At 36.8% G+C, this 26,723-nt stretch overlaps 1 protein-coding gene and 1 long non-coding RNA gene across 2 annotated transcripts in view; one reads left to right on the forward strand and one right to left on the reverse strand.

The window, feature by feature from the left end:
• LOC135212994 (uncharacterized) overlaps nt 1-21,041 on the forward strand; it is a 270,894-nt gene extending 249,853 nt beyond the window's left edge. The window contains exon 4 of the long non-coding RNA XR_010314053.1: nt 20,902-21,041. This is a non-coding gene — a long non-coding RNA (uncharacterized LOC135212994). The remainder of the gene's footprint in view (nt 1-20,901) is intronic.
• A 2,611-nt stretch (nt 21,042-23,652) lies between these two features.
• On the reverse strand, nt 23,653-23,979 carry LOC135213286 (centromere protein V-like). Its single transcript, XM_064247268.1, has one exon. The coding sequence runs from the start codon at nt 23,977-23,979 to the stop codon at nt 23,653-23,655; it is 327 nt and encodes a 108-aa protein (XP_064103338.1).
• Between the last annotated feature and the right edge of the window lie 2,744 nt (nt 23,980-26,723).

Genomic DNA, 26,723 nt, shown 5'->3' on the forward strand with positions numbered 1-26,723 from the left:
AGCACTTTTTTTTACCCTTCATTCATTTGCCCAAAGTATCCAAGTTGATATTGTTTAATTTGGTATGAAAAGGTTATTTATAACTGAACAAATGATCACTTATGGTTGTGTTAACACACAAGATCATTTTTACTACTTGATATTCTTCAGTATTTTGTTTTTGTCCCTGTGTGTGTGTGTTGTTTTTGTCGATCCCTTTAACCTTATTAAAGGTGCATTGTGGCCCCTCTCTCACGTTCCCTCCTCCGGGTTATCGAATTTCCTTTGTTACTCGAAGCATGAGGTCGTGTCCCTCGTACTCTGCACGAACAAATTTATGTCGTGTGTACGTCATGGGGTACATGGTGTAAATACCTCTCATAGTGCACCGACCATGTACATGAGCGTGCGTGTGGGGTACGATAAACTGAGTGTCTATTTTTATATTGATGGGACGTATAGACTTGCGTATGTACGTACGCATTTGCTTGGTATAATCGTAAATATTTCGAATCTGCTGGTTACTTTTTACCAGATGCGCATGTAGTATTTACTAGCCACAATGCCCTCTTAACTTTTCTAATTCGTCGCATTTTGGAAACGCTTGTCACTACTAAGTGTAGATCCAACGTCAACGTTAGTGACAACCAGGTGTGTCATAGAGATAAAGTTGATTGTAGGGAGAAGGATTTTTGTCTTTTCAGATTACCGCTATTCTCGGTTATAACTTGAACCCAACGCTTTTAGATTCGCTCAAGTAATGTGTATAGAAGAAAACAAGTCAATAAACCGGTGGTCGTGTTTATGATGAATCGCAGGAAGCGGCAGTTTACAAATTTGGCAAAATGTACCGACCATAATTATTTTAAAGAAACAAATAATTAGTTGGTTTATTTTTGGTTTGTGCCACATGTAATCCTGTTAATAATAGTAACTGGGCTGTTCATTAGTTCTTAGATTTAGACGTTTGGTACTACGTGAAGTTTCGGTTTTCTTTTTTTCGGAATTTTACGTAAAGATATTGATATTGTTCTTTTTCAGAACTGGATGTGAACTTGAATATGAACATTACGGATTTATTGCGATATGTATGCACATTGGAAGAGTACGTGTGACAAATTTTTTAAAAGCATCGGTAAAATTGAAATTCTTAATGGTCTGGAGATCTTCCATCGTTTACAAAAGTAATTAGAAAGGTATCAACTGCAAACCTATCAGTGCCCCAGATAGGATTGCCATATGTAATTAATTTCTTCGTTGTTCATTTGTTTTACGGGAACTTTTCTAGACAGTGACCCCGAAGTAGTCCAGTCTTAAATAAAGACCCCAAAGAAATACCTATCAGTCCTCTGAGCCGTTATAGGGGTCGCTATTTCGGAAAGATCTGTTTTTATGGTTGTGACTCAAAAGTTATACAAGTATCTGATTGTTTTCGTAGAATGGGAGTTAGCTTATCTGATTGTAACGATACTCATATTGGCTGGTAACTTTGTGGCTGTAGGAGGACATAATTATGGTAAATATGTATAAATATATGTGGTGTGTGTGTTTGTATGTATGTAAGCATGCATGTTTTAATACTGGCTACTTGCCATACAGACAAAGACATATGGGTGCGATTCTTTGAGGGCAGAATGATCTAGACAGTTCCTTAAACAATCTTTGTGTCTGTGAATACAATGATATTCATCTTTAAGCGAGAATATATTCTGGCTGAAAGATTGTTCGATCAGGAAAAACTGTAAGAAAAGACTTGGAATGATATTAGATTACTTCCACTTATTTTTTAATTGCTAATTTTTTCCTTTATTTAATGAGTGATTTATTTAGGTATTTTCTATTACCTTCTGTTATTTCTTTCTAATGAACACCACATTATTTCGGAGCTTGAATTTCAAGTCAGTTGCCCGTGGGCGCTTGTTCCATATAAATACGGTTCCTCTTCTGAATGATAATACTTTTTTTTTTTTTTTTTTTTTTTTTTTATATACTGCCGCTATGACACCAGTATCTGTCTGGCCCAGTCGGTTAAATGAGGGCAGCCGGACTGATCGTTAACCCCCTATTTTCGATTACTGTTACCATGAGTGTGCAGCTTGCGATAAGCGATCTTCACCCAGGAGAGGTGAAGCCATTAGAAGTGCTCTTCAAATCTTACTCATTTCTTTGTTGAAAAAAAAAAAAAAGGAATCCACTTTCCTCCTCTTTCTACGTACCTCCTTATCTCAGCACATTAACACAATAACGCACGTACACGCTCGTATCTCTGACTATGCCTCTGTAACACTGACGACGCCTCTTGTTTTTTCCCGTTTTTTATGTCCCTCCCTCTGCGCCATAGTCAATCCTCCATCTGTTTGGCTCTCTCTCTCTCTCATACACGTTTTAAACCCCCACCAGTTTTGCTCTATCTGCCACACGCGATGATGTGTGTGTGTTTATAGTTTATATTGAGGGTAAAGGGAAGGGGAAAACAAAGGCGTTGAGAGAGAGAGAGAGAGAGACTTTTCTTGGTGTTAGCATTGTTGCTGATAATATTTTCATTTAGTATTCTTCAGGAGTCATTGCGTAGAACTGGATTTTGTTTATTGGAAGTATAACTCTTGCAGCAATATTTTCTGTAGTCATTACTTCTCAATTAATATGACCTGTTCCTTTCAATTAGCGCGACTCGTTCTGTGATGACTTGATTGGTTTGCCAGTTATATACAGACTCTGTTGTGCTATAAAATACAAAAACATATTCACCGAATTTATTTGTTCAAGTTTATCGTAAGGTGTGCTTCGCTGTTGCCATCACATAAAGAGCCATTATTTCTCTGATTAACATCCAAAAGCCGATTAGAAGGAGAGTTCAGTCAAGATCCATCTGGTGCTGCGATGTTTTGGTATTCTGGTTCACATTACCACTTCAGCCGAGACTTATGTCAGCCGAGTTTTGGATGACTTTCTTTTGAACAACTTTTTGCCCAAATATGATGGAAACTCGTTTGACTGAATCGTACTTCGCAAGAAAGGACGCACAATTCGAACTTGATTGACTAGGTCGTACTCTGTAGCTACTCGGGGAAATCGCAAACTCGTTTTCTCAAATCTGAATTTACAAGACTGGAAATAGACCGGAGTTAGTTCCAGCAACTTGTTATTGTGACGGATAATATGGAATCCGTTGGGTCTCTGGTGTCATTTTGTCAGTAGGACGTTCTTTCACTGTTGTTGGTAGGTGTCTTTATTCTGTGCGTCGGTTTTTTAAAGTTAGTTGTCTGTCACTTGATTACAGTTTATTGGGAAACCCCTTCCCCGATGTATCATTTTATTTTTCTCGTTTTGAGGTTATTTATTTATAGAATACTTTGTCTTTATAGTTTTCGATCTCATAGATCCAAAAATCACACTGTAACTCCAGAATGCTTCTTTAGTTAAATCTTGTAAGATTATTAAATCCGACACGTCTGTTTTGTAGCAAAAATAGGGCATATTACCACTGAAGAAGTCTCTCTCTCTCTCTCTCTCTCTCTCTCTCTCTCTCTCTCTCTCTCTCTCTCCTTTAAACATTAGTCAGTTTTATTTACCATGCCTATGTAAATGGTTCATATTATACAATAAAACCCTTAGTTGTAAGCATACATGATTGATTGGCACATAGAGTGAATAAATGACGCTAGAACTATTTGGGATACAAAATTATACGAATTGTCGATTTCGGTGATTTTTTTTTTTTTTTTTTTTTTTAGCAATTACAATCTTACTTGTGAATTAGCGTTCTGAAAACAAAGTTCCTTAAGATGACATCGTGGTAAAAGAAACCGATGCACAGTTAGAGAGAAAGGAATAATAGATTCACTGCACATTCATTTATGATCTTATAAGTTTAGCGATGTTGTCTTCTGATTATCATAATTATAGTAGTTGTTGATGTGTTGATGTTCGACGAGATTATAAATTAAAATTTACCATTCACGTTTTTTCTTTTTATGAGTGATTGTAGTACGTATAAAATGTATTTATATGCATGAGCATCGTTTCTATGAGTGCATGTATTTCTAAATATGTGTACAGTATGGACGCCGTTTACTTACGAATAAAAAAGTATGTATGGCAGCGCACGTTATTTGCGTATTGTAATTGTTCCGTGGCCACGGCTCCTTTGTTTTGTTGTGGAAGTATCAGATGACGTAACCAGAAACTGGGAGCGAGATGAGTTGAAACGGAACTGCTTTCGAGAGAAATAATATCTTGAATGAAATGAAACTGATCTCTTGACGAATCCAATTGAACTTGTCAGTCATTTCTAAGTTTTCCTGTCAATCATCGACCGCCCTTCTTTATTGTAATCATTGTGCTGCTGATTATCATACGCCGTGGAAACACTTCGGAGAGAGTTTTGACGGCTGATGCTGTGTTGACCAGCTCTCCAATTCAAGTACTTTGTGATACTTGCTTTTTTTAAGATTCATTTTGCCATAAAGTAAAATATTGTTTGGTTGGACTGTTTTGGTTTTAAGTTTTGAAAAAAATATTTGTGTGAAAATTTTGAAAAATCCTTTGATACGCTTTTAACTCCTATAGATTGCATTTAATACCTTAATACACTGTATTAATCTCTCTCTCTCTCTCTCTCTCTCTCTCTCTCTCTCTCTCTCTCGGGACCAGCATATGTGGAGAAACGCTAAATAAGAGTCACTTCTACATCCATACAACACACGGGTAATACCTCCTTTTTAAAATCGCTTATAGGTTATACTATTGACCACTATGCTCATACCGCAACCAGGGCATATGGGTTTGGTAAGAAGTCTCTTTTTGTGGAACGTGATTGCTAATTGCGGAGTATTGTATTTTTGCTTTCATTTTTCTCAGCGGTTGTGTTTTAGAGAATAGCATTGCATTTCCGGGTACTGACGCCCTTTTAAATGTCAGATCGCAGGGAGGGGTTATCATTTATGGGGTTCGCGAATCTGACCAGCTGTTGCTGAACCGGGCTGGGCTCTCGTGCGTCTGTTTCGATATTGGTATCAATATAATGTTAAGCTTCCCCATTTTCAGTGTGGCGAAGATTTCAGTTTTCATGAGGAATTGCATTTTCTTCTTTCCTGCTTTCAGTAGATCCTGTAATTGTGATAGGAGTCCTGGAAAGGAACGGCTTCAGTATCCTGCACGCGGTTGGTATGGCTGCAGAAGTTACTCTTATTTAGGATGTTGAAAAGGTTATCAGTAAACTTTCTTTGAAGTATCATGAAGCGGCAAATGCCGTGGAAGATATTTGCCTATATGGTTCATCCGCACTATAACAGTCTAAGTACGAATGGTGGCTTGGCAATTGCTTTTATTTATTTATTTATTTTATTTTAGGGAAAAACGTCGTAATGATGTAAGTATATGCTCTGTTCATCCCAGAACCCCTGAATAATTTAGATAAAAATAATTAGTTATGCTGGAATATAATTAGTAGTAAATTTGTGCACTCATGGAAATGGATCTGCATACTTAATTACTTGTTTAGTAAAATATAAAAATCTTACATGTTGACCTTTTTAATATGAGTCATGCTTTATTATGTTAGGCTTTTCGCAGACCTTGGTACTAAAATTTTGAATTCATAAATCTAGATAAATGACAACCACTTTAAGGAATGATGCAGTTGTTTCTGAACGGTTTTTGGTTTCAGCAGTCGATTTTGGAGTTTTTGTACTGTCAGTGAACGTAACTTTTGTTATTTATTAGAAAAATTAGAACAATAAAGTCAGTTTAGGTAATTGAATCATATAAAATCTTTAATAGTCCATTTGAGTATTTTCATTTCATTATTTTATCATCCTCTATAAAATTCTATTACAGGAAAAAAGGACGTTTTTATCCTTCCCACCAAAACTCTCATGGTGTATATGTAGCAAATGATATTTGCATATGCACAAACAAAAACAATAACCCATTTGTGTTGTCATATCACTGTCATGTTCCCGTCTTGTATGCAGTTTTCATTAGCGTGGTCGCCGTGAATGACAAGCATAGATACTGTCGATGTGTCGAGCCAGAGACCCGGGATGATCTCTTATCTGTGACAAGTAGCTTGAATATATTTTGTCCCACAAAACGTTATTGCAACTCTGGCAACCATTGCTTAGTGTTGCAGTATCCCTTGTATCAAGAAGGCTTTAAAAAATAAAGCAGGGGCTCCCATAAGTGCTACGTGCTCTGCAGTCACTTCAAATTGGTTTCAAGGAGTGCTTTTGCAACGTAATCAATTGCTTCATGTTGCGTTGCAGTCACTTGTCCAGACGAATGGCTACTGTCAGCTGCTGCTATCTCAGGCCGCTTGAAAGGTCTACCTGAGATGATTGATTTAATGTCTCGGAGAGGGTACGATGGTAGGTCAGCACCCTAGGGGTTGAAGGGAGGGGGGGGAGGGGGGCATACGGAACGTTAGAATGAGAGAGGGGGGAGGGTGCTTTGGTTTGATAGAAAGGAAGGGGGGAGAGGGGGGGGGGGTTAGAGCTCGATATGTTACATGCGTGAGAGCACCAATCGGCTTCTGTGAGTTACCGAAGCATGCCGGCAATGTTTCCCACAGTCGTGTTCTCGATGCTCCCCTGATAAAAAAAAAAAAAAATCGAGATACCTGGGCAAAGAAGATTCTTCTCTCGAGATATCTATCGCGTTCTTTATCTTGAGGAGAGATCTGAGGAGCTGAATACCACACCTGGATTGTCATATCGACGCCCACGTATCTCTGCACTTCATCGGCCAAGGTTTTTTTTTTTTTTTTTTTTTTCCTCTCTCCGTGATCAGTATTTGAAGGGACTGCTGCTGTACTATGCACATTCAGGGCTGCATATATGATATATTTTGGACTCTCTCTCTCTCTCTCTCTCTCTCTCTCTCTCTCTCTCTCTCTACGTTTTTCTCTAGTATTTTTTTTACTATATATTCATCTTTGTTTTACCATTACCACGTTCGCTTTCCCTGTTCATTTCGCTCTAATTTTTTTTTTAAATATTTGCACACTGTTTATACACACACACACACACACACACACACACACATATATATATATATATATATATATATATATATATATATATATATATATATATATATATATACATATGCATATAGTATATAAATATATATATATATATATATATATATATATATATATATACATATATATATATATATATTTGTGCACCTCTATATTATCTTTCACTCTGTCATACAATGTTTTTATATTATTCACATATTTAGAATCTCAAAAATAACTTTACACCTATCACCATAACTTTCCCACTAAAACTTGAGTATCTCTCTCTCTCTCTCTCTCTCTCTCTCTCTCTCTCTCTCTCTCTCTCTCGCTCTCGCTTTATTGAGTTCCGTGCCTCCTCATGCGTGTAAGTAAGCGATGATGCATCACCCAAGGAGCTTGACTCTTGTAACGGACGCCGCATTTCTATAAAAATATCCTCCGAGTGGTCCCGCCTCCTTTTAACATTGGGCTATGGGCCATTTTTCCCTTCCTGATTTTATCGCCAGCCTCAATGCAGATCTTAAATCTTAATTTACGTTTGTATTTCCAGTCGACCTGTTTCTGGGCTCAGAGAGAGAGAGAGAGAGAGAGAGAGAGAGAGAGAGAGAGAGAGAGAGAGAGAGAGAGTCTTGGCTTGTGAGAGAGAGAAAAAGGGACTGTATGTCATAGAGAAAGAGAAATAAAATGTTTTCAAGTCACTTCGTTTAATGTGCAAGAGTTCTGCCAAGAGAAAGAACTTTGAATAATAGTAAAAAGTGCAATAGGTAATATATTAAAGTTGTAAATATATATAAAAACGTAAAATGAACGCCTACCGTGCAAGAAATAGAATACCTTATATTCTGATGTAAGGAGAGAGAGAGAGAGAGAGGAGAGAGAGAGAGAGAGAGAGAGAGAGAGAGAGAGAATATCTGTCATAGAGAGAGAGGAAAGAAATGTTTTCATGCTACTGCATTTAATGTTCAAGAATTCTGTCAAGAGAAAGAGCTTTGAATATTAGTTAAAAGTGCAGTAGGTAATGAAATCTGGTTGTAGAAGAAAATATTTTAAAGGAGAAGTCGTAAATATACATAAAAATGTAAAAAGAACGCCTTCCGTACAAGAAATAGAATGCCATATATTTTGATGTAAGGCGAGAGAGAGAGAGAGAGAGAGAGAGAGAGAGAGAGAGGCGGGTGGAGGCAGCAGCATCACCATGTGACCAGTTTTGTCAAAGGGGCATTTTACCCAATGCAGGCCGCTGATTTGTCTTTGTGTGGATGCCCTCCATCAGTCATTCACGCCCCCTGACTTCAAAGACCTTTTTGCCTCTCCCGCCACCAGGGGCTCCTCCTCCGTTTTTTTCTTTAGTTTCCCATGAAGTGCAATTTACATTTGCAGGTTCCTTTGTGTCCGTTGCATGCATTTGCTAATGGGAAAATTGGATGTCGGTCATGGGTCAACTTTTTTCTGGAAGTATTTTAAATTTTTTTTGGTGTAAGAAGTTATCATATCGAAGCCCCTTCTATCCACAATATGTTCTTCTCCCCCACCCCCATCTCTCTCTCTCTCTCTCTCTCTCTCTCTCTCTCTTGAGTAGACTTCACTATTGAGCAGTATGATTATTTTTGTTTCATGCTGAGATTTTCAGCAAAGGATTAGTGTTTTCAAGATCATCTTTACAAATACAGGAATCTGAAAACTGCTTTGATTTTCATTGGGCACTATATATATATAAATATATTTGGAAATGTTTTGCATCGTGGTTTGTCCATAGGCTCGTACATATGTTTAACCAGCATAACTTTTTGTTTTTCCTCTTTTGTTAAAAAAAAAAAACTCAGTCTGATGCCGTAGCTATATCAGTGTTTTGAGAATGTCGTGTGGTTAGTTTTCTTTAACGGAAAATAGCAATTATGTCAGCAATACAGTCATAATAATGCATTTCTGTAACGGAAGTAACACTCCGATTGTCATCAGATCACTGCAGCTCAATTTAATAGATAAAATATAAAAATAAATAAGTAAATAATGAAAATATCGAAGCCCATGGGGCGTTTAATAAATACAAAAAAATGAAATCTAAAAATATTGCTTAACCTATTCTCAACTTTTTTTAGTGTATGGAAACGAGCAAATCACACTATCATACTATAATGGGCGTAATGTCTGTCTGTCTGTCATTCAATCCCGGCCAAACGGCTGGTCAGATGGGCATGAAACTTGGCAGGGTTATGGAGGGGACCCCTAAGATGGTTTGTAATGGGGTTTCATCCAACCTACCCCCCTCCTTTGTAGGGGGTGGGGGTGAGAAGGGATTCCCTGAAACGGAGCTGTTTCTGGCCGTGAAACGAGGCTGGTTATTCCCGTAGACTTAGTTACTTTACGATTTTTCATACATTATTTCTGTACAACTTCCCCGGAGAAAGTCGCGAATATTTCAGCTCGGACACAATAGAAGATGAAAATTATCTTCAATATAAAGATTTTTTGAATAACTTAAATCCATCAGGACTGCCAGTGCACAAAATAATGTTAAAGAAGTACTGCCTGGTAATGTTGCTTCGGAATTTCGATCCTGCCAATGGACATTGCAACGGAACGAGGTACACTGTTATAGAGCTAAACACCCACGTCATTGAAGCAGTGATAGCAACGGGCCCTCACACCGGCAAACGTCTGTTCATCCCCCGGATTCCTCTGATGCCTTTGGACAACCAGTTTCCGTTCCAGTTACGGTGCAGGCAGTTTCCCATCAACCTGGCCTTCTCATTCACTGCAAACAAGTCGCAGGGCCAGACTTTGGATTGTGTTGGTGTGTTTCTGCCGTCACCCATGTTCACGCATGGCCAACTGTATGTGGCGATGAGCAGATCAACTGACTCTGCCAACTTGAAATAAAGTTGTGGACAAACTGATAATATTGTGTACAAAGAGGTTCTGTAGTAGGTATGTATAAAAATCGCCCTTATTTTAATATTACTGAACAAATAGTACATATAAATTTTTCACTTCTGCACCCGTATTTTATCACCCATCATAGATGGGTCAGTTTGCTAGTTGATTTAATGCGCGCATGTATTCCAGCGTAAAAGCATATACCTTCTACAGTTTCTATCTTTTATATTTCATTTTCATTCATTCGTCACCACGCGAATGACCTATTTGGCCCCAGTTCTGCGGCCTAGATCCCTGGTATTTCATCCTAATCCTTCGAGCCAGCCTTATGAAAGCTGATAGCTCAGTGGTCTAGTTAAACTATTTTAATTTAAAGTAATAATAATAACTGGATTTGGAAAACGTTGGGTCTGTTGAACGTGGAGGGCTTATATCTTGTCCCCATCGGGCTAGCAACCTCACCCCATTGAGATACGTTTTGGAAGGAAATGCCCCACTCTCTTGAGACATTCAGTGCACGGAGAGGAGGCGAAAACATTAACAAAACCTACGACATTCTGTTCACTCTTGTTGCAAACGAAGACTTTTGTAAATGTTAAGGAAAGCACCATCACGAGTATTCAATATGGAAATACGTCTGACCAAGCTACTGGAAAGCTATTTTGGATAACATGTGAAAGACTCGTATGAAGTTACTTTAATCAAATCAAATAGAACCACAAGTAGAAAATAATTAGCTAAATTACATTTTTGATATTGTGAAAGTTATATATATATATATCATATGTCGTTGATATCATGTAATGAGACACAGACGTAATTTCCATTCATTATCTGTTTCAGTTATCTGCCAACGTAATGAAGTAGCTGCATTTTTACGCCTCTTAAATGAAGAAGGCATTGATTAATGATTGCAGATGATTTAGCGTCCACATCGCCTTTTGTACTCAAATGGGAAATGCTATTCGTTGATCAAGCCATTCAAACTGGTTGACGTAATTTTTCTGCAAGTTACTTTTGCACATAAAATTAGAAATTGCTTTTAGAAGGATGTAAGAGGTAGTGAGCACTGAGGATGCTGAGTGTTTGAAGGGCACAAGGACAATTTCATGGTCTTTTTACTCTTTGTCGATTTGCCTGTTCAGCTCTTCTTCAGCCAAAGGAAAATCCGCTGGTTTATTTACAACACTGAGTTTGTATGAGAGAAAGATTTCCAAAGAAATTTTTTTTTTATGATTTATCAGACTGAATGATTAAGAGACAACACTTTTAGAAAGATTGAGGTTGATTTGTAATTTATAGTAATCGTTTGAAAAATATTTTTTTTGTTATTTATCAGGCTATTTTAATGATTAAGAGAAATGATTTTCTAAGGATTGTAGTTCAGTGTTTAATCAATAGTAGGATTAAAATAGATTTTTTTTTATTTATCAGGCTATTTGAATAATTAAGAGAATTAATTTTGTGAAGATTGTAGTTGAATGTTTAACCAATAGTAATGTGACGCTGGGACAGAGAGAGAGAGAGAGAGAGAGAGAGAGAGAGAGAGAGAGAGAGAGAGAGAGGTTAAATGTCAGGCAGTGGCATGTTTTTCACGGTCTGTCGATTTGATTTGCATTCGCTGGATTTTGCTAGTTTAGGCGCTGTGACTGAAGGATCCAGTGGGTTTCGAGAGCTCGTTTCCCCCAAAATGGACCAGGCGTGGGTTCAGTCGGGGGTGAAGTCATTGCTGAAAAAATGGCGAATCTTGCCAAAAACGCTTTGAAATTTGAAGGTCATCATACTGTCCAATTGCTGGGTGCATCTTTTTTTCATTTAAATTTGAAGAAGGTCATCATACTCTCCAATTGCTGGGTGCATCTTTTTTTTATTTAATTTTTGTGTGTGCATGTCAATGAAGGGGAATTGATAAGTAATAAACAACATTTGAAAACTAATGTTTGTGAATATAACACGTCACGGTGTATGTGACCAAAATTTATCTCTCTCACTCTCTCAATATATGATACATTACATAATATTATATAAGATTATATATAATATATATATAATATATATATATATATATATATATATATATATATATAAGTACATATACATATTATACATATATATATACATATATATTATATATTATATATTATAATATATATATATATGATAATATATATATTTGTATTTATAGATAAATAGGTAGATAGACATATAGTTATACAAGTATATATATATATATATATATATATATATATATGTATATATATATATATATATATATATATATATATATATATATATATATATATATATACACGTTCCTTATTATTCGGTAATTATTAGAAAGAAAGAACTCAGCATAGTTATTACCACATCTTTATTTTGGTTAACTCAGATAAACCCGCTGTTTCTGGGTCTCCACAGATAAGTCTTTAGGACCTTTCTAAATAAAGTCTGAAAAGTAATAACGAGTGGGTTTTCCTGTATTTTTTGAGGTTTCTGACCTTGTTTATGTAACTCCTAAGTACTTATTTAGTAGCTTTTTTATATATCATTGTTGATATATGGCCTCTTTACTAAGAATTATGCTGGACTGGTTTATATAAACGGAATTTCCCTTCAATGCTAATGGTTTGATGGCAGTATCTTATTTTTAGGTAAAACTACTATTTTATTTTACCCTTTTTCGCTTTTGGCCTTAAGCATACTCAGTGAAAATATGCTTGAAGCATTTACATGGCATCATCTGGATAGGAAAAAGAAGGTTTCTGCAGTGGCCTGGTCTTATTGCTGAGTGCTGCATCTTATGGGAGTAGTTCACACTGCTTGATGGCTGAAATTAGGTCTCACATTTATTAGTCATGTGCATAAGCTACACACTGGTTTAAAACAAAGAAAAGGAAAAATACACATTGATAATTTACGAGAGATCACACAAACCTTAGGCCAACCGAATGCTTTCATATTCAATCATCCAAATACACTTGGGAAATCCTTAATTAACGTTCAGCAGAAACCAGTTTCCAAAGACATAGGAGTTCATGAAATCTCTCTAGGGATTGTGGTAAGTCATACTATGGATTCACAGGAAACTCTCTTCTCGGAAAGATTAACTCAGCATAAATGAATGGTTAGATATGGACAACATAGTTCAGCAATTTTCCATCATATGATTTTATAATACAAACCATACCATAGATTGGAACTTATCCCGAATTTTATACAAGAACAGCTGTCACTACAAATATCAGATGGTAGATTCTTCACTGATAAAACAACAAGATAATAGGATCAACCTTTCCAATGGAGCCTGGGACTCTGACTATATAGACAATATCTTCTTAAAGGCAATGATGAAGCGGATTAAGACAATTAACAGAACCAATGTCGGCTTAGTGGTGACCCCGGGCATCACCTAAGGGCATATCTCACATTATATGTTTTGCCAATGTAACTCCTTCTGTCATTCACTACTTGATAAGGGTGGAAGTTATTCCATTGAAATATAGTCCTTAGCTTTTAAAACAGTGTTTTAATAGGCCTTTTATACTTGACACATCCTATTTTAACAGAAGAATTTATTTGCATATATAGTTGTATTTGAAAAAAATTATGTACGTCATATGCTTTAAATAGCCAGATCATTTGATATCCATATGAGCATGTACCACAGTGAAAATTGAACTGGTTTCGTCTTTATTGTTTCTGAGAAACAACTTCAAGAGGACTGATACAAGGTGATGAGAATTTGTAATATAACTTATGTGGTAGAGTGGCAGTATAAACGAACATTCAGTCAGTTGGTAAAAAAAGATATTTAATTCTGGTAAGTGGAAAGAAGGGTGGGGTGAGCAGTAAACTCATTTGCTTCTATTCTAAAGTCAGTACTAAATTTATCTTGTTTACATCTGTGCGGGTGGGCTCACGCTTTTCCTCTCTTCCCATGCCAGCTACCTTCCTTAATTAAAAACTAGACATTTTACACATTTCTTTCGGAATAAATGGATCGAGTTTAATTATTCCTTGTCTGATAACCTTACAAAACTTTTTTTATATATAAAACTGGATTCGATTATGTTTCTTTCCAGTATATAGTTGGAATAAACTGACCACCCCCTTTTTTTCCCTTTTCCAGTTGATTTTTTACTTACAATAAAAATAATTGCTGTGCCCAGTAGTGCATCTTTTACAGTTTCTTTTTTTATGTGGTTTTCTGTTCTCTTTTGGAATGACTTTCCAGTTTGACCAGTTTAAAATTAGTCACATGTGTCACACCGGGTGTGATATACATATTCTCTAGTGTTGTTGGGAGAGTTCTTTGTAAGTGCTCGTTTCATTGCATTGTTGTTCTTAAATGCTATATGAACTCAAAGGTTTTTCAAAAGCTAAGGGAGTATCTCAGAAATATTAATATATGGCAGTACAATCAGTGTTTTTTTTTTTTTTTTGCTGTGTTGTCATAAAGCCTTAATGCCCTGTCTAATAAAGAGAAAGGGATATTTAAATGTCTTGCCCGTATTTCTAATGATGTCTATTTCATCATCTGTAATCTTAGGGCTATATATACGTAATGCTCATAAAAAAAACATGGATGGGAATTCTGATATATTTGTTGCTTTAATCGGAATAAGAATGTACTTATGCCGAAGTATTGGTAGGTTTTCTGTGCACACTATTTTGAAGTTCATTACCGTGCTCTGTATTAGGCAATCCAAACGAATTAGGTTACCACCATTTTCCATTTCATTTAATTTGCCGAAGGAATAATTTGCATTTTCGTTTCCTTTCCAAATATGTGATATGTCGTCAGCATACCCGAACGATATTACATAGCTAAGGGAAGACTTTATTTAATATTCTTCCAAATTGCTTAAAATTCCCACATACACATTTTAATCAGCTGTATTCAAATATTCGATGGTAATGGTGAATCCAGCTGCCCTATCTCTTAACAAATTATTAGTGGGTATATTTGTGGAAAACGACTCCAAGTCATTGGCTTTATTTATTACTGCCTGTTCACGGAGTTTACTCGGGAACTCGATTTTTTTTTCTTTTCACAAGATCACCCGGGAGGGTTAGATCTGTTTACATCACTATATCTTTTTTAAAAGCCTGGCTGGATTAGGCCTTTCAACACATGTCGTTTTCCTTACAAATGGAATGTCAGCGTAAGGAAAAAATAATAAAATATATATATATATATATATATATATATATATATATATATATATATATATACATACATATATATATACATATAATTTTCCAAAATTCTTAATTGAATACTGAGAGAAAAACCTCTGCATAATTCAGAAAGACTGTACATTAAAAAGAAGAAATATTCTTATGTCAGTTGAGACTGAATCGAGAAAATATCGTTGGATGAAACGATATTTTGAAGTTCAAAAGGAAAACGACCCCAGATAAAGGTATAATTGTGCACAGCAGATACCGATTGACGGTTGATATGCATATTTCTAATTGGCGGCTGTCCTGACTGCGAAATGTTGTTGTTTGGCATGATAAGCGACCGCAGGTGGCCGAAGGCTACTACTACTGCTGCTACAACTACCACTTCCACCCTTACCCCCAACCTCACTACTAATACTACTACTACTACTACTACTGCCATACCCACTTCTACAACTTCCCCCACCTCCTCTTCTTTATCGGGTCATGGGGTGTAAACACAGCCGAGTCGCTCGTGTTGGGTAAACCGATACCAAGACCAAATCTGTCGCCTTTTAACCTCTTCAGCCGAATGTGCTCTCCGTGGGGGGGGGGGGGGGGGGGGGGGGGGGGGGGGGTACCCAAGAGGTCTCTCGACTGGGAGGGTGCATAGATGGGGGTAGTAGTACTATGCGGAGATTGTCTTGGATTGTTATGCTTAGGGGACGACGAGGCGAGTGCCATCGTGATGTGGAGCACAACGAGACACAATGGAGGGGGGAGGAGGAGGAGGGATGGGACCTGTTGCGCCTATCCTGTATGTATATATAAATATTCACATTGGTTGAAATAGTCATAGACTACAGTCCTTTTATTTATATCCAAATTTCATGTATATTCTGTCACCCCCACAGACCAATTCTCTCGTCACTCTTATCCCCCCCCCCCCCCCCCCCCCCAACCCCTAACCTCCCTTTCCCTTTCCCTTCCTCTCCTCATCCATCCTCTTATTATCTCGGTCTTTTTTTGTACAACCTTCATCCCCTACAGAGTGCCAACCACTATGCACGTGCGTTTGGGAGGAGGTATAATTTGTTTGGGGGAAAAACACCACTGTGTTTCCTGACACATCTGTCTAGAAAACTGCAGTTTCATCGTACAATAGTTTTTTCAAGTTTTTTTGTGTCATCCTACAAAAGAATACCTTTTTATTTGTAATGTATAGCGTCTTATTTAATTCTGTGGAATTTTCTTTCCTTATTCTTCTTTTTTTTTTTAAGATTAAACCAGCCTTGTGCTGACAGGGGCTGTTGTGGATATATATATATATATATATATATATATATATATATATATATATATATATTACATATATATATACATATATGTATATATATAGTATATATATAATATATATTATATATATATATATATAATATTAGTATCGATAGTATCCTTTACTTCAACTCAGGGCCCATATACATAGATACGCAATGCAGGAACAATACAGTACACAAAACTTAGATACATAAGAAGTTATAATAACGGCTATAGCCAAACGCTTGCTTAGAACATTAGTACCAGTAATTATGATAGTAGTGTTGATAATAACAATAATATCGGAGTATATACAATGCAATACATCAGAAACTTTTCTTCTTATGTTCGCCTAATGAGAGAGGAACTCTTGTGCTGAACACTTCAGAATGCCAGCCTCTCCAATATCACAAGCCAGCTTCGTCAGTAGTGCAATGACTCCCCTTTACACGCAGTGTTCCACTTTTATCTCTCTTGAATGCATCCTCAATATTTCCGAATATGAAAATCCTTCTATACGACATGCATGTCACTCCATCAAAGTTAGAAATTCGTCCGAATTCCTCTCCTCCTACCTTCAAAATCTCCAGACCTTTGTAGTGTTCCTCCTTCGCGTTGAAAATACCTCTTCACTCGCATTATCATTTTAGCTTTTAGCAACGTATCTGCCACACCTTCATATCATATTATTTACCTTTGTAATATTTCCAATTTCTCCTAAGCCGCCTCTTTTCTTTATTTTTTTAATTTAACAATCACACTTCATTTGGACTATCACACACATATTCCAAATATTGTTCACCCAATTTTTATTTAATTTGTTATTTAACAACAAAGTGTCCCATTTTTTTTATTTTTATTTTACAATCACACTTCATTCGGACTATCACACACATATTCCAAATATTGTCCACCCAAAATTCACCCGTTATATTTAGTCTCAACTGTATACGTGATTTAGCTGCTTCCATCCTCCCAAAAGTCGTGCTAACATTTATTGATTCATCTCCTTTGCTTCATTTGCCGTAAAATTACAACGCTTGATAGCTCCCACTTTAGCTTCCGTGCTTGACTTACGAACCAATTCAAACCCTCCCATTATTCTCTTCAGCATCACCTTCTGACACTTCTGTAATTATCAACCACTCCATTTCTTATCCTTCCGTAACCGACAATCTAAGACCTACACGTTCTTTTTCTGATAAGTCTCATCACCTGATGGAAATAAATATTAACTTGTCCTGGAAACTAGTACACCCTTTGCTGAAACCCACCATTACATCCAACCAGCCTCTCTTTCTCTACTTATTTTAAATTCGAAAAGGCACAATGAAGTGTTTGTTGTTCACTTAAAGAAGGCAATGAAACGTTGAAGATTGGAAAGGAGCATGCAAAGAATTTCAAGATATGGTGCATTATGGTGCATAATTTTATGATGAATTGCATTATTTGATATCATCAGCCCATTTAGGTATAATCTTGTTCATTTCTTACTATGGACTTTACGTGTATTATTTGACTCTGTGTGTGCGTATGTGTTTGTGTGAGCGTGTGTGAGTAGAAAATAATAGCTGTAAAAGGTCTTACTTATGAACACTCTATAGTTCTGCCCCTTCGTCTGATCAGAGATCTAGGAAATTTTTAAGTTAAATCTAAATAGAATTAACCTTTACGGAGATTGCATGGTTTTGAGTCAGTGTTCAAGTTTCCTAATTCCGAGGATAGTACTGGGAACACAAAGAGATGAAGCTCTCAATAGTTTTAGATTAGTTTGTAACTGGTAAAGTGAAAAACGATCAGATTGAAAATTTGGAAGATTCAAGATTTTACCGAGAAAAGTAACAGATTTTTTTATTGGAAGCATTTTTTCTGAGCCTTTGAATAAACTCATAGACCAACGAAAGTAGTTTGACCTGACGAGCTCTTGTTATTTGCAGATGAAATTTGATTAGCTTGACTTCAGTTTTATTGTTGCTGGTCATTGCTCCATGTAAATTTTTTTTATATTTATTTTTAGAACTGATTTTATATATATATATATATATATATATATATATATATATATATATATATATATAGAGAGAGAGAGAGAGAGAGAGAGAGAGAGAGAGAGAGAGGAGAGAGAGAGAGAGAGAGAGAGAGAGGTGAGGCTTGTGGGCCTTAGGGAAGTGTATATAATAAAGCCGTGCGTCTATTTATTTATCTATGGGAAGCATCACCGCCGGCCGTAAATGTGACTCCGGTAATCCAATAGTAATGAAGTGAGAGCCGTAAAGTTGCCGTAGCTGACAGTGCAGAGAAACTTCCCTGACAGGACGAAGGGGTTGGCCCACTCGAATGTCATCTCATCTACATAGACCGAACTACATAGGCCTATATGGAATCAAGCCGCCTTCAGACCCACACAGGCGCAGAAGGGTTGGGGCCGCAAGGATCATAGCCGCACGCAACGAGTAGGAATTTTCACCTTTCCGGGTGTCCTATGCGACTGAAGTACCGTCTCGTCTCCGAAGAGTGCGCGTCGCGTCCGCTCACGTAATGTGATAAATGCCATTTTTCAGCGTCGTCGGTGGAGACGGTGACGGGGTTACGTTACCGTCATCTGCATCCTGAAGACGATGACACTTTTTTTATTTTCTCTCTCTCTCTCTCTCTTTTTTTTTTTTTTTTTTTTTTTTTTTTTTTCTAATGGGGACCAGATACTTCGAGGAAGGAGACCGTCTCCCGTCGCATAGTCGCCGGTACGAAAATGCTTTATTATTATTATTACCCCTTTCGGGAAGATATTTTTCATTACCGTCATTTTCAAATGAATATATTTACTTCATTTGTTATTCATATGAAAGTAAGGTACTTATTTTTGTTTTGTGTTTTTCCTGGATTAAGGTTTTAAATTTTATTAAATATTTAGAGATTTCGTTCTTTATTTTTTATTTATTTTCTTATTTTAAAAAAATTACTCAGTTTTTGAAGGTGAACGGTAGATCAGGGCCAATCTTCTACCCTTTTTACTGTGTGCTCTCGAGGTGTGGGCTATGAGTCTTTTTTGTCGTGAATGTACGATACGATGCCGTAGTATGTTTGTAATATGTATATGTATACACATACATACATACATACATACATACATACATACATACACATATATATATATGTCTGAATGTATATACTTATAGAAGCTGTTGGTCACATTTTACCAGATACATTTTAGTTATACCTAGTAGCTACAGTGCCCTGTTACCATCTAAAACTCGTCACACTTTGTGGATACGCGTGTCACTACAAAGCCTTGGATCCAAATGCAAGAAATATGAGGTAAATATCGATGTCCGGTAGCGGTAATATACATATATATATATATATATATATATATAATATATATATAATATATGTGTGTGTGTGTGTGTGTGTGGTGTGTGTTGTGCGCGCGCGCTTGGTTGTGTACATATACATACATATATATATATATTATATATATATATATATATAATATATATTATATGTATTATATATGTAATTGTGTGTGTGCAGGGCGCATGCGTACATGAGAGAAAGCGTGAGAGCAAATTTGTTGTATCCGTTCCTCTTCACAAAGGAATACAATTGGTACAAAGAACTAACTGGTAAAGAACATCATGTGAGCTCGCTCATATTCATATCCCGACGGACGGACCCACACGCACGTCTGCGCTGCTCTAATGCTTGCAGCTTCAGGTTCCACAATAAAGACGCCCCTGCCGCTACTGTGCTTGCTACTTACTGCTCGCTCCTGCTCCTCCTCGTGCTGCGATTCAACAGGTCCGCTGCTGCTGCTTCATAATTAATAAGTGATGGTTCTCTTTTGCAGACACCATCTCGGCCGAAGTAGTGTCAATATGCCATCATAAATGACGGTTATGAAAGAGAGGCTGTGAGAGGTAGATCCCAGCCCTAGGGACTTTACTTACCTGCTTTTTAATATCGTCCTTGTTATACACAGAGACATGAAGTGCGTGGTTCACAGTATGTTTTATCATATAAGTGTTATCTATGATCTATAAAAAATAATTTGCTTCAAGCTATTAGTTTATACAACGTTTAGACATACATGATGTATTAGATTTCGTTAGATAATGTCTTAATTAGTATCATGATTATTTTACAATATCGTACTATTTTTATACACTTTGGGAAAATTTTGATAAAATTACAAGCTAATCATGGAATGAGAGGTCGAAGTTCTCTCCTCATTTCCCATATTTTCTCGATTTGCAGCAGTTATATTTGGACATCCCACTGGGTGAAGGTGTCAATCCTTGATTGGTTTGCGAAACAAGTCCCAGATGTGCCTATTGGCAGCTTTTTTTCAACTTGTTCTGTTGTGGAGTAACGTTGCGTTTTTTTTTATATATTCAAAGTTGGTCAATTGAAAGCTTGTATATTTAGGGGGAGTAGTAGTAAATGTGTACTTTGATATTGAATCTTAATTGCATATTAGTTTTATGTGACATTAGAATCACAATGATGATATCCCCTTTTACTTTTTTCTCCCTATTCAGAGATTTGCTGGGTCCTTTAGTCCTCACACCGGTGGACTGAGGATATCGTACAACTGAGACTTCAATGGACTGAGGATATCTTACAACTGAGACTTCAATGGACCTGAGGATATCTTACAACTGAGACTTCAATGGACTGAGACTTCAATGGACTGAGGATATCTTACAACTGAGACTTCAATGGACTGAGGATATCTTACAACTGAGACTTCAATGGACTGAGGATATCTTACAACTGAGACTTCAATGGACTGAGGATATCGTACAACTGAGACTTCAAAAGTTCAAGCAAAAATGTATTACATTACTACCTTTATACAGCTTTGCTTGTATTTTTATGATATAGATCCATTTTAATTTTTTGCTTACTTTTTTGTTAATTTTTTTTTTCTAGTGATTGATCTCTTTCTGTATTTACCTTTTATATCTTCTTTCGAACGCCCCATTCTTTGGAAGCTTGAATTTCAAGTCAATGGCCCCTGTGGACTTTTTCCACTTGAATAGGGTTCATCTCCTGAATAATTAATAAATAATAATAAACCGTCAACACTTCTCTGTCCCGTGATTTTCTGAATGTTGCGATAAATCAGTGTCAGACTCACTTTACGCTCATTCCTCCTCGTATGTTTCTATTATGAGGCGAATACTTGCGTTGGTAGTAAGTAATCTCGAGTTAATTCTTCAAGTGGCGTCTGGTATTTAATGCTGGTGTGACATGGCTGCAGTTATTACTCTTGCATTTATTGTATAAGTTGGAAACATCTCTCTATCAACTTGGTATGAATTATATAACACCCTTCTCCGTTGGCATTGACTACATTTTTTTTTTTTATGGAATTTAGGGTGTCAAGCCAAGCCCCGAGGTAGTTAGAGTGGTTAGACAGCAAAATAAAGGTAGTTAGAGTGGTTGGACAGCAAAATAAAGAGATCGAGAAAATAAAGGAAGTGAGGTCTAAGGATCCCAGGGTAGAACTGGAGGAAAACCCACAATTGCACTAGGGAGTATTTTTTGGAGAGGTTAGATAGCAATACTGAGTATGAATTGGGAATGGAGGTAAAGTAAAAGGCTACAAAGCGGGTGCATTTAGTAATTACCCACAGTGCACCACGTGAGGTGGACTGAGAGCACTATTCCCCCACGAGGGGCATATGCTAAAGCGTTTGACAAGCCCTACACGTGGAATGAATCTTTAGGCTTAGGAAGTAAGTTCAAAACCCTCCGACGGTAGCAACAAGTCATTTAAGAATATGTTTCAGTGCCTATTTACTGTCCATTAATCATTCCATCCGATCATTAACGTTTTTAGACTCGGTCGCACGGTATTTTTTACGCAGGATTTACGCTGGATATGAGGACATAACCCCAAAGTATTAACCATAGCCTCTATCTTATTGAAGGCTTAGTTGAAATTTTATTGCTGTTATTAAGGTTTTGAATGGCCCCTGTTTTAACTAAGGTATGGAAGTCCTATTATTAAAGGCTGGGTTAGAGAGGGGCTTTTGTAAGGTGATTTTATTCTTCACGAGGTTCTGAAAAACTCCTATAAACATCTGCTCCCTTTAGTCATCATTTTCACGTTGTTTAAATTTCATGGTCTTGCTTTTTCCAAACCAGAGGTGAGCATTTATTCTTGATTATATTCATCACCCTGAGATTATCCTGGTTTCCCAGGTTATCCTTCTTATCCTTCAGATCCCTCGATTTCTTTCCAGATATCTGTAGCGAGTGTCCTTGGAAAGCGTCACGGCTAGATTCTGGCCGGAAGGCACTCATTCATCTTCAGAACGAATTACCAGCCGAAGCTCTCTTTGTTTAAGAATTAATTATACTGGTTAAGTCAGCATCGGCTTCGATGTAATTACGTATTACCTTGGCATATACTAGCACGCCATCCACTCACACTCTCTCTCTCTCTCTCTCTCTCTCTCTTTCCCCGGCATCTATCTATGTTTACAGACGGTATTTTTCAAGTGGTATATTTATGGCCGTTTGTTAAAAGTGGTGCTCAGGTAATATCTTCAGAGTAATAGGCGTTAATTCTGAGGAACTCTGTAAGGTAGACTGTTAGAACTGTTTGCGTTATTAATATGCATTATCTTGTGACTTAGCTCCACGAGTATATTTGTTTCATCGCTGCTTGATTAGATCGTTTTTAAAATCGTAAAAGCGTTTTTTTTTTTTTTTTTTTTTTTATCCTTCGTTACGTTTATCGTCTTTTATTTGTAATGTACAGTTTAGGATTTGTCTTTCTCATTTTTTATATATATTAATATTGATTTATATATATATATATATATATATATATATATATATATTATTTTTTATATTTTTTTTTTTTTATATAAAAAAATAAATATATGATATATATATATATAAATACTATATATATATATATATAGATATATATATAATAATATATATTATAACATATACATGTCATACATTCATACATATACGTATATAAATATATATATATATATATATATATATATATATATATATATATATAGATATATATATATATAGGATATACATAAATTTTAGCTCTTACTGACGTTAAATTTTTCAAAATTGTATTTTCCATTTTATCAGCTCTCTCTCTCTCTCTCTCTCTCTCTCTCTCTCTCTCTCTCTCTCTCTCTCTCGTAACAACCACACGCTGCTGAGGCCTATATGATAATAGCCGGAAGGGTAGCTGAACTTGAGTAACCAGGTGAGTGACCAGGGGAATGGTACTATAGTAATTGCTCTCACCTGTGCAACCGAGGATTATCTAAGGAGGTAATGAGGTTTATAGGTGTAAGGTGCGTGAAACTTGGGGAGGGGGGAGGAGGGAGTGATCCGAGAGATGGGGGAGGGGAGGGGTTGCTGAATGTTACTAAGGATGCTTGAGCGGCGGAGTTGAATGATCCCCTGAACGCGAGAGGGAGGGAGGGAGGGGAGGTCACCGCCCTTGCCGAAGCATATGCAACAGAGGCAACCGCAGCAGCAGCAGCAGCAGCACCGAGAGGGTTGGATGCAAGTTGCATAGGGCGACCACCCCTGGCAGGCCTCACTCTGGCCTTGGATGCAGTCATTGTCCCCTTGCTGTGTTTGGCGTATGTGCGTATGTGTCCCGGTAGGCGTATTGCAGGGACATATACTGGGCGATTGCGTAAAGCCAGGCGTAGTATGTTCGGTGATCGTGATCAAGGTTTAGAGATCGGTAGAGATTGTAATTATTCTCTGACTTCAGAAATGAATTTATTTCAGCCCAGTATTTATTATTACTACTAGTTTATATTCGGAATGCCGATATTCTGGAATAAGAATATGAAAATGTAAGCATTATCTGATTATTATCACTCATTTGTGTTATTTAGAGGTTCACAAAAAAACTTGTATGCGAGCAGCAGTAGTTGAAATTTTATTCCGCACGCAAACTTTGGTCCCAATATTTCAATAATTTTACGGAACCAAATACAAATATTCTTTACGATATATCCTAAAGCAATGCACATTTTCCAATGTCAGACCTATCGCTGTGAGTATATTTGTCTATGTAAATATCGATATTTTTTGCTTCAGGTTTTTGATGGAATATGTGCAGATGATTTTTAATAAAATTTCCCTGTTTATTTATGCAAATTGCAACTTCATTGGATTCCTTTTATTCATGTGCTTTGCTTTTGTGAACCAGTGGTTCAATTTTCCATCAGCCTTAGAAAGTTTGTTCCACGATTTTTGACTGGAATATTCTATATTTCTTTCCAACTATCTGACTTCGAGTTTACATTTTGTCTTCGTACTCTCGAAGGTATGTGACTCACGTTTTGCCTATATATTCACAACCCTGGGAGCTCCCTATTCCATCACTTCTTAGACCCTGCTGGGGCTGCGCCCATAGGAACATGACATCAGCTCTTCCATTACGAAAATGTGTTATTGACTGCGTAGGACGTCAGCAGTTGGTTCGAAATTTCAGCTTCGTTTTCCGTGTTATTGAGTGCGTTGGTTCGAAATTTCAGTTTGGTTTTCCTATGGTATCCTCTTGCATCTTGTGAAAATACTCATGAATTCGACTGCATGTATTTTATGTTTGATTTTTGTCGTTATATCTTGGTATTTATCAGATTTACAAGGCTTGTTTTAACAGAACGCACTATATACACCTGAGGATTTGGGGAGGGGGCGAGGGAGAGTATAAAGACAGACAGAGTATAGGCTGAAAAAGATGAAATGACATTTGATGGAGTAGTGATGAAATGATTAATCTTTCAAGTATTTAGGAACTGTTTCTATTGAGTAGGTATTTAGTGAAAGACTAAAATATGAAAATCAAACAATGGGTAGGCTGAATAAGCTTTGAAAAAGGTAAGACTATACGTTAATCTAATATTGCTGTATGGATATGAATCATGGTATGATAATTAAAGTATACCTAAAAGATTTTCTCGATTTAAGAATAAAACTTTTAAGAGGAATTTTGGGAGTCAGAAGACAGGATAGAGTGAGATGATACCATGAGGAAATTTACGGAAGTTCCATATGCTGATGAGATGATGCTGGAAGGGAGATTGGAGATGGCTTGGACATGTCCTTAGCACAGTCCCTGGGAGATTAGGACATGTTATCTCACCTAGGCTTCTGTTGGCACCAGGAGAGTTGGAAGACCCAGACCTTCTTGGATGCGAACTGGTAGATAGGAGGCAGGAGATGAATGGAGATTTAGCGAAATATAAAGTACTGGAAAAACAAAAGTGCGGAATTTCAGAGGACCTTTGTTTCAGGCAGGGTTTGATAATGGCGATGGTGATGTGTTTTGATATACCGAAACGAATACTTACATGCGACTCTCCATCTTTCTATAATCGTATGTGTGAATAAATATTTAATCGCAATTATGTTTCTGTCTGTGTATTTTTTGCATTTACTTTTTATTATTAAAGAAAAAACCAAATATGCTGATGGATTGCAGACCTATGCTTACATTATTTTGTCTGGAGCCTGTATAAAAGATTTTCTCATTGCTTCTGCATTCAACAGGATACGGTGCTGTGGAAGCTAAATGCTTGTTTTGGTATATTTCAGGGTTGTATTTGTGCCTGCATACGTGTTTTTTTGTAAGTTGGCATATAATTGAACTTTCACAAATACAAACGCATTAGAGACGTGGACTTGGGATTTTATGCAGTATATCATGTCATTGAGCTCTGGTAGAAAGTGAGCACATATGTATGAATAAAAATGATTTTATCATCTTCAGATCTGAAAGGTTAAGGAAAGTCATAACTAGTAAGATAAATCATAAGACCGGGAGCCACATCGTCCAAGGCGTATCTGTGTACGAAGTTGTTTTAGCTTCCAGCTTCTTTTAAAGTACTTTTGGATGAGATGTTTATTCCATGCCTTTCTCCACCCTGGATGCAACCGAGGCTTACCACACTCAACTAGCAACCATGTACATTATATCTTGTGCATAACAACAGAGGGATGAGGGTTTTTTAGCAATTTCTAAATCTTCCTACTTGGCCCAGTAACTAAACTGTAGTTTTCTGACTGGTGACAGGAATGACTCTTCTCTGTATCAGTAAAGTGCAGATGGTGAATGACGGGTTAATGAAAAGAGAGCGTAGAGATGAAATCTTGTAATGAAGGACGGGAGGGCAGCTGTGGGATATTGCAAGTAATATCTCTTAAGTGTGAAAGAGTATAAAGTTCTGAGGTAAATAGCCATTGTAGTATCAGTAGCATAGACATTGTTTAGAATGGTATAAAACCGTGTCTAGAGTTGGCTCAGTGTTGGTGTTGTTTTCAAACGCTGTATCACTGATGTGAATTT

This window comes from Macrobrachium nipponense, chromosome 42 (genome assembly GCF_015104395.2).
Source record: "Macrobrachium nipponense isolate FS-2020 chromosome 42, ASM1510439v2, whole genome shotgun sequence".
NCBI lineage: Eukaryota > Metazoa > Arthropoda > Malacostraca > Decapoda > Palaemonidae > Macrobrachium > Macrobrachium nipponense.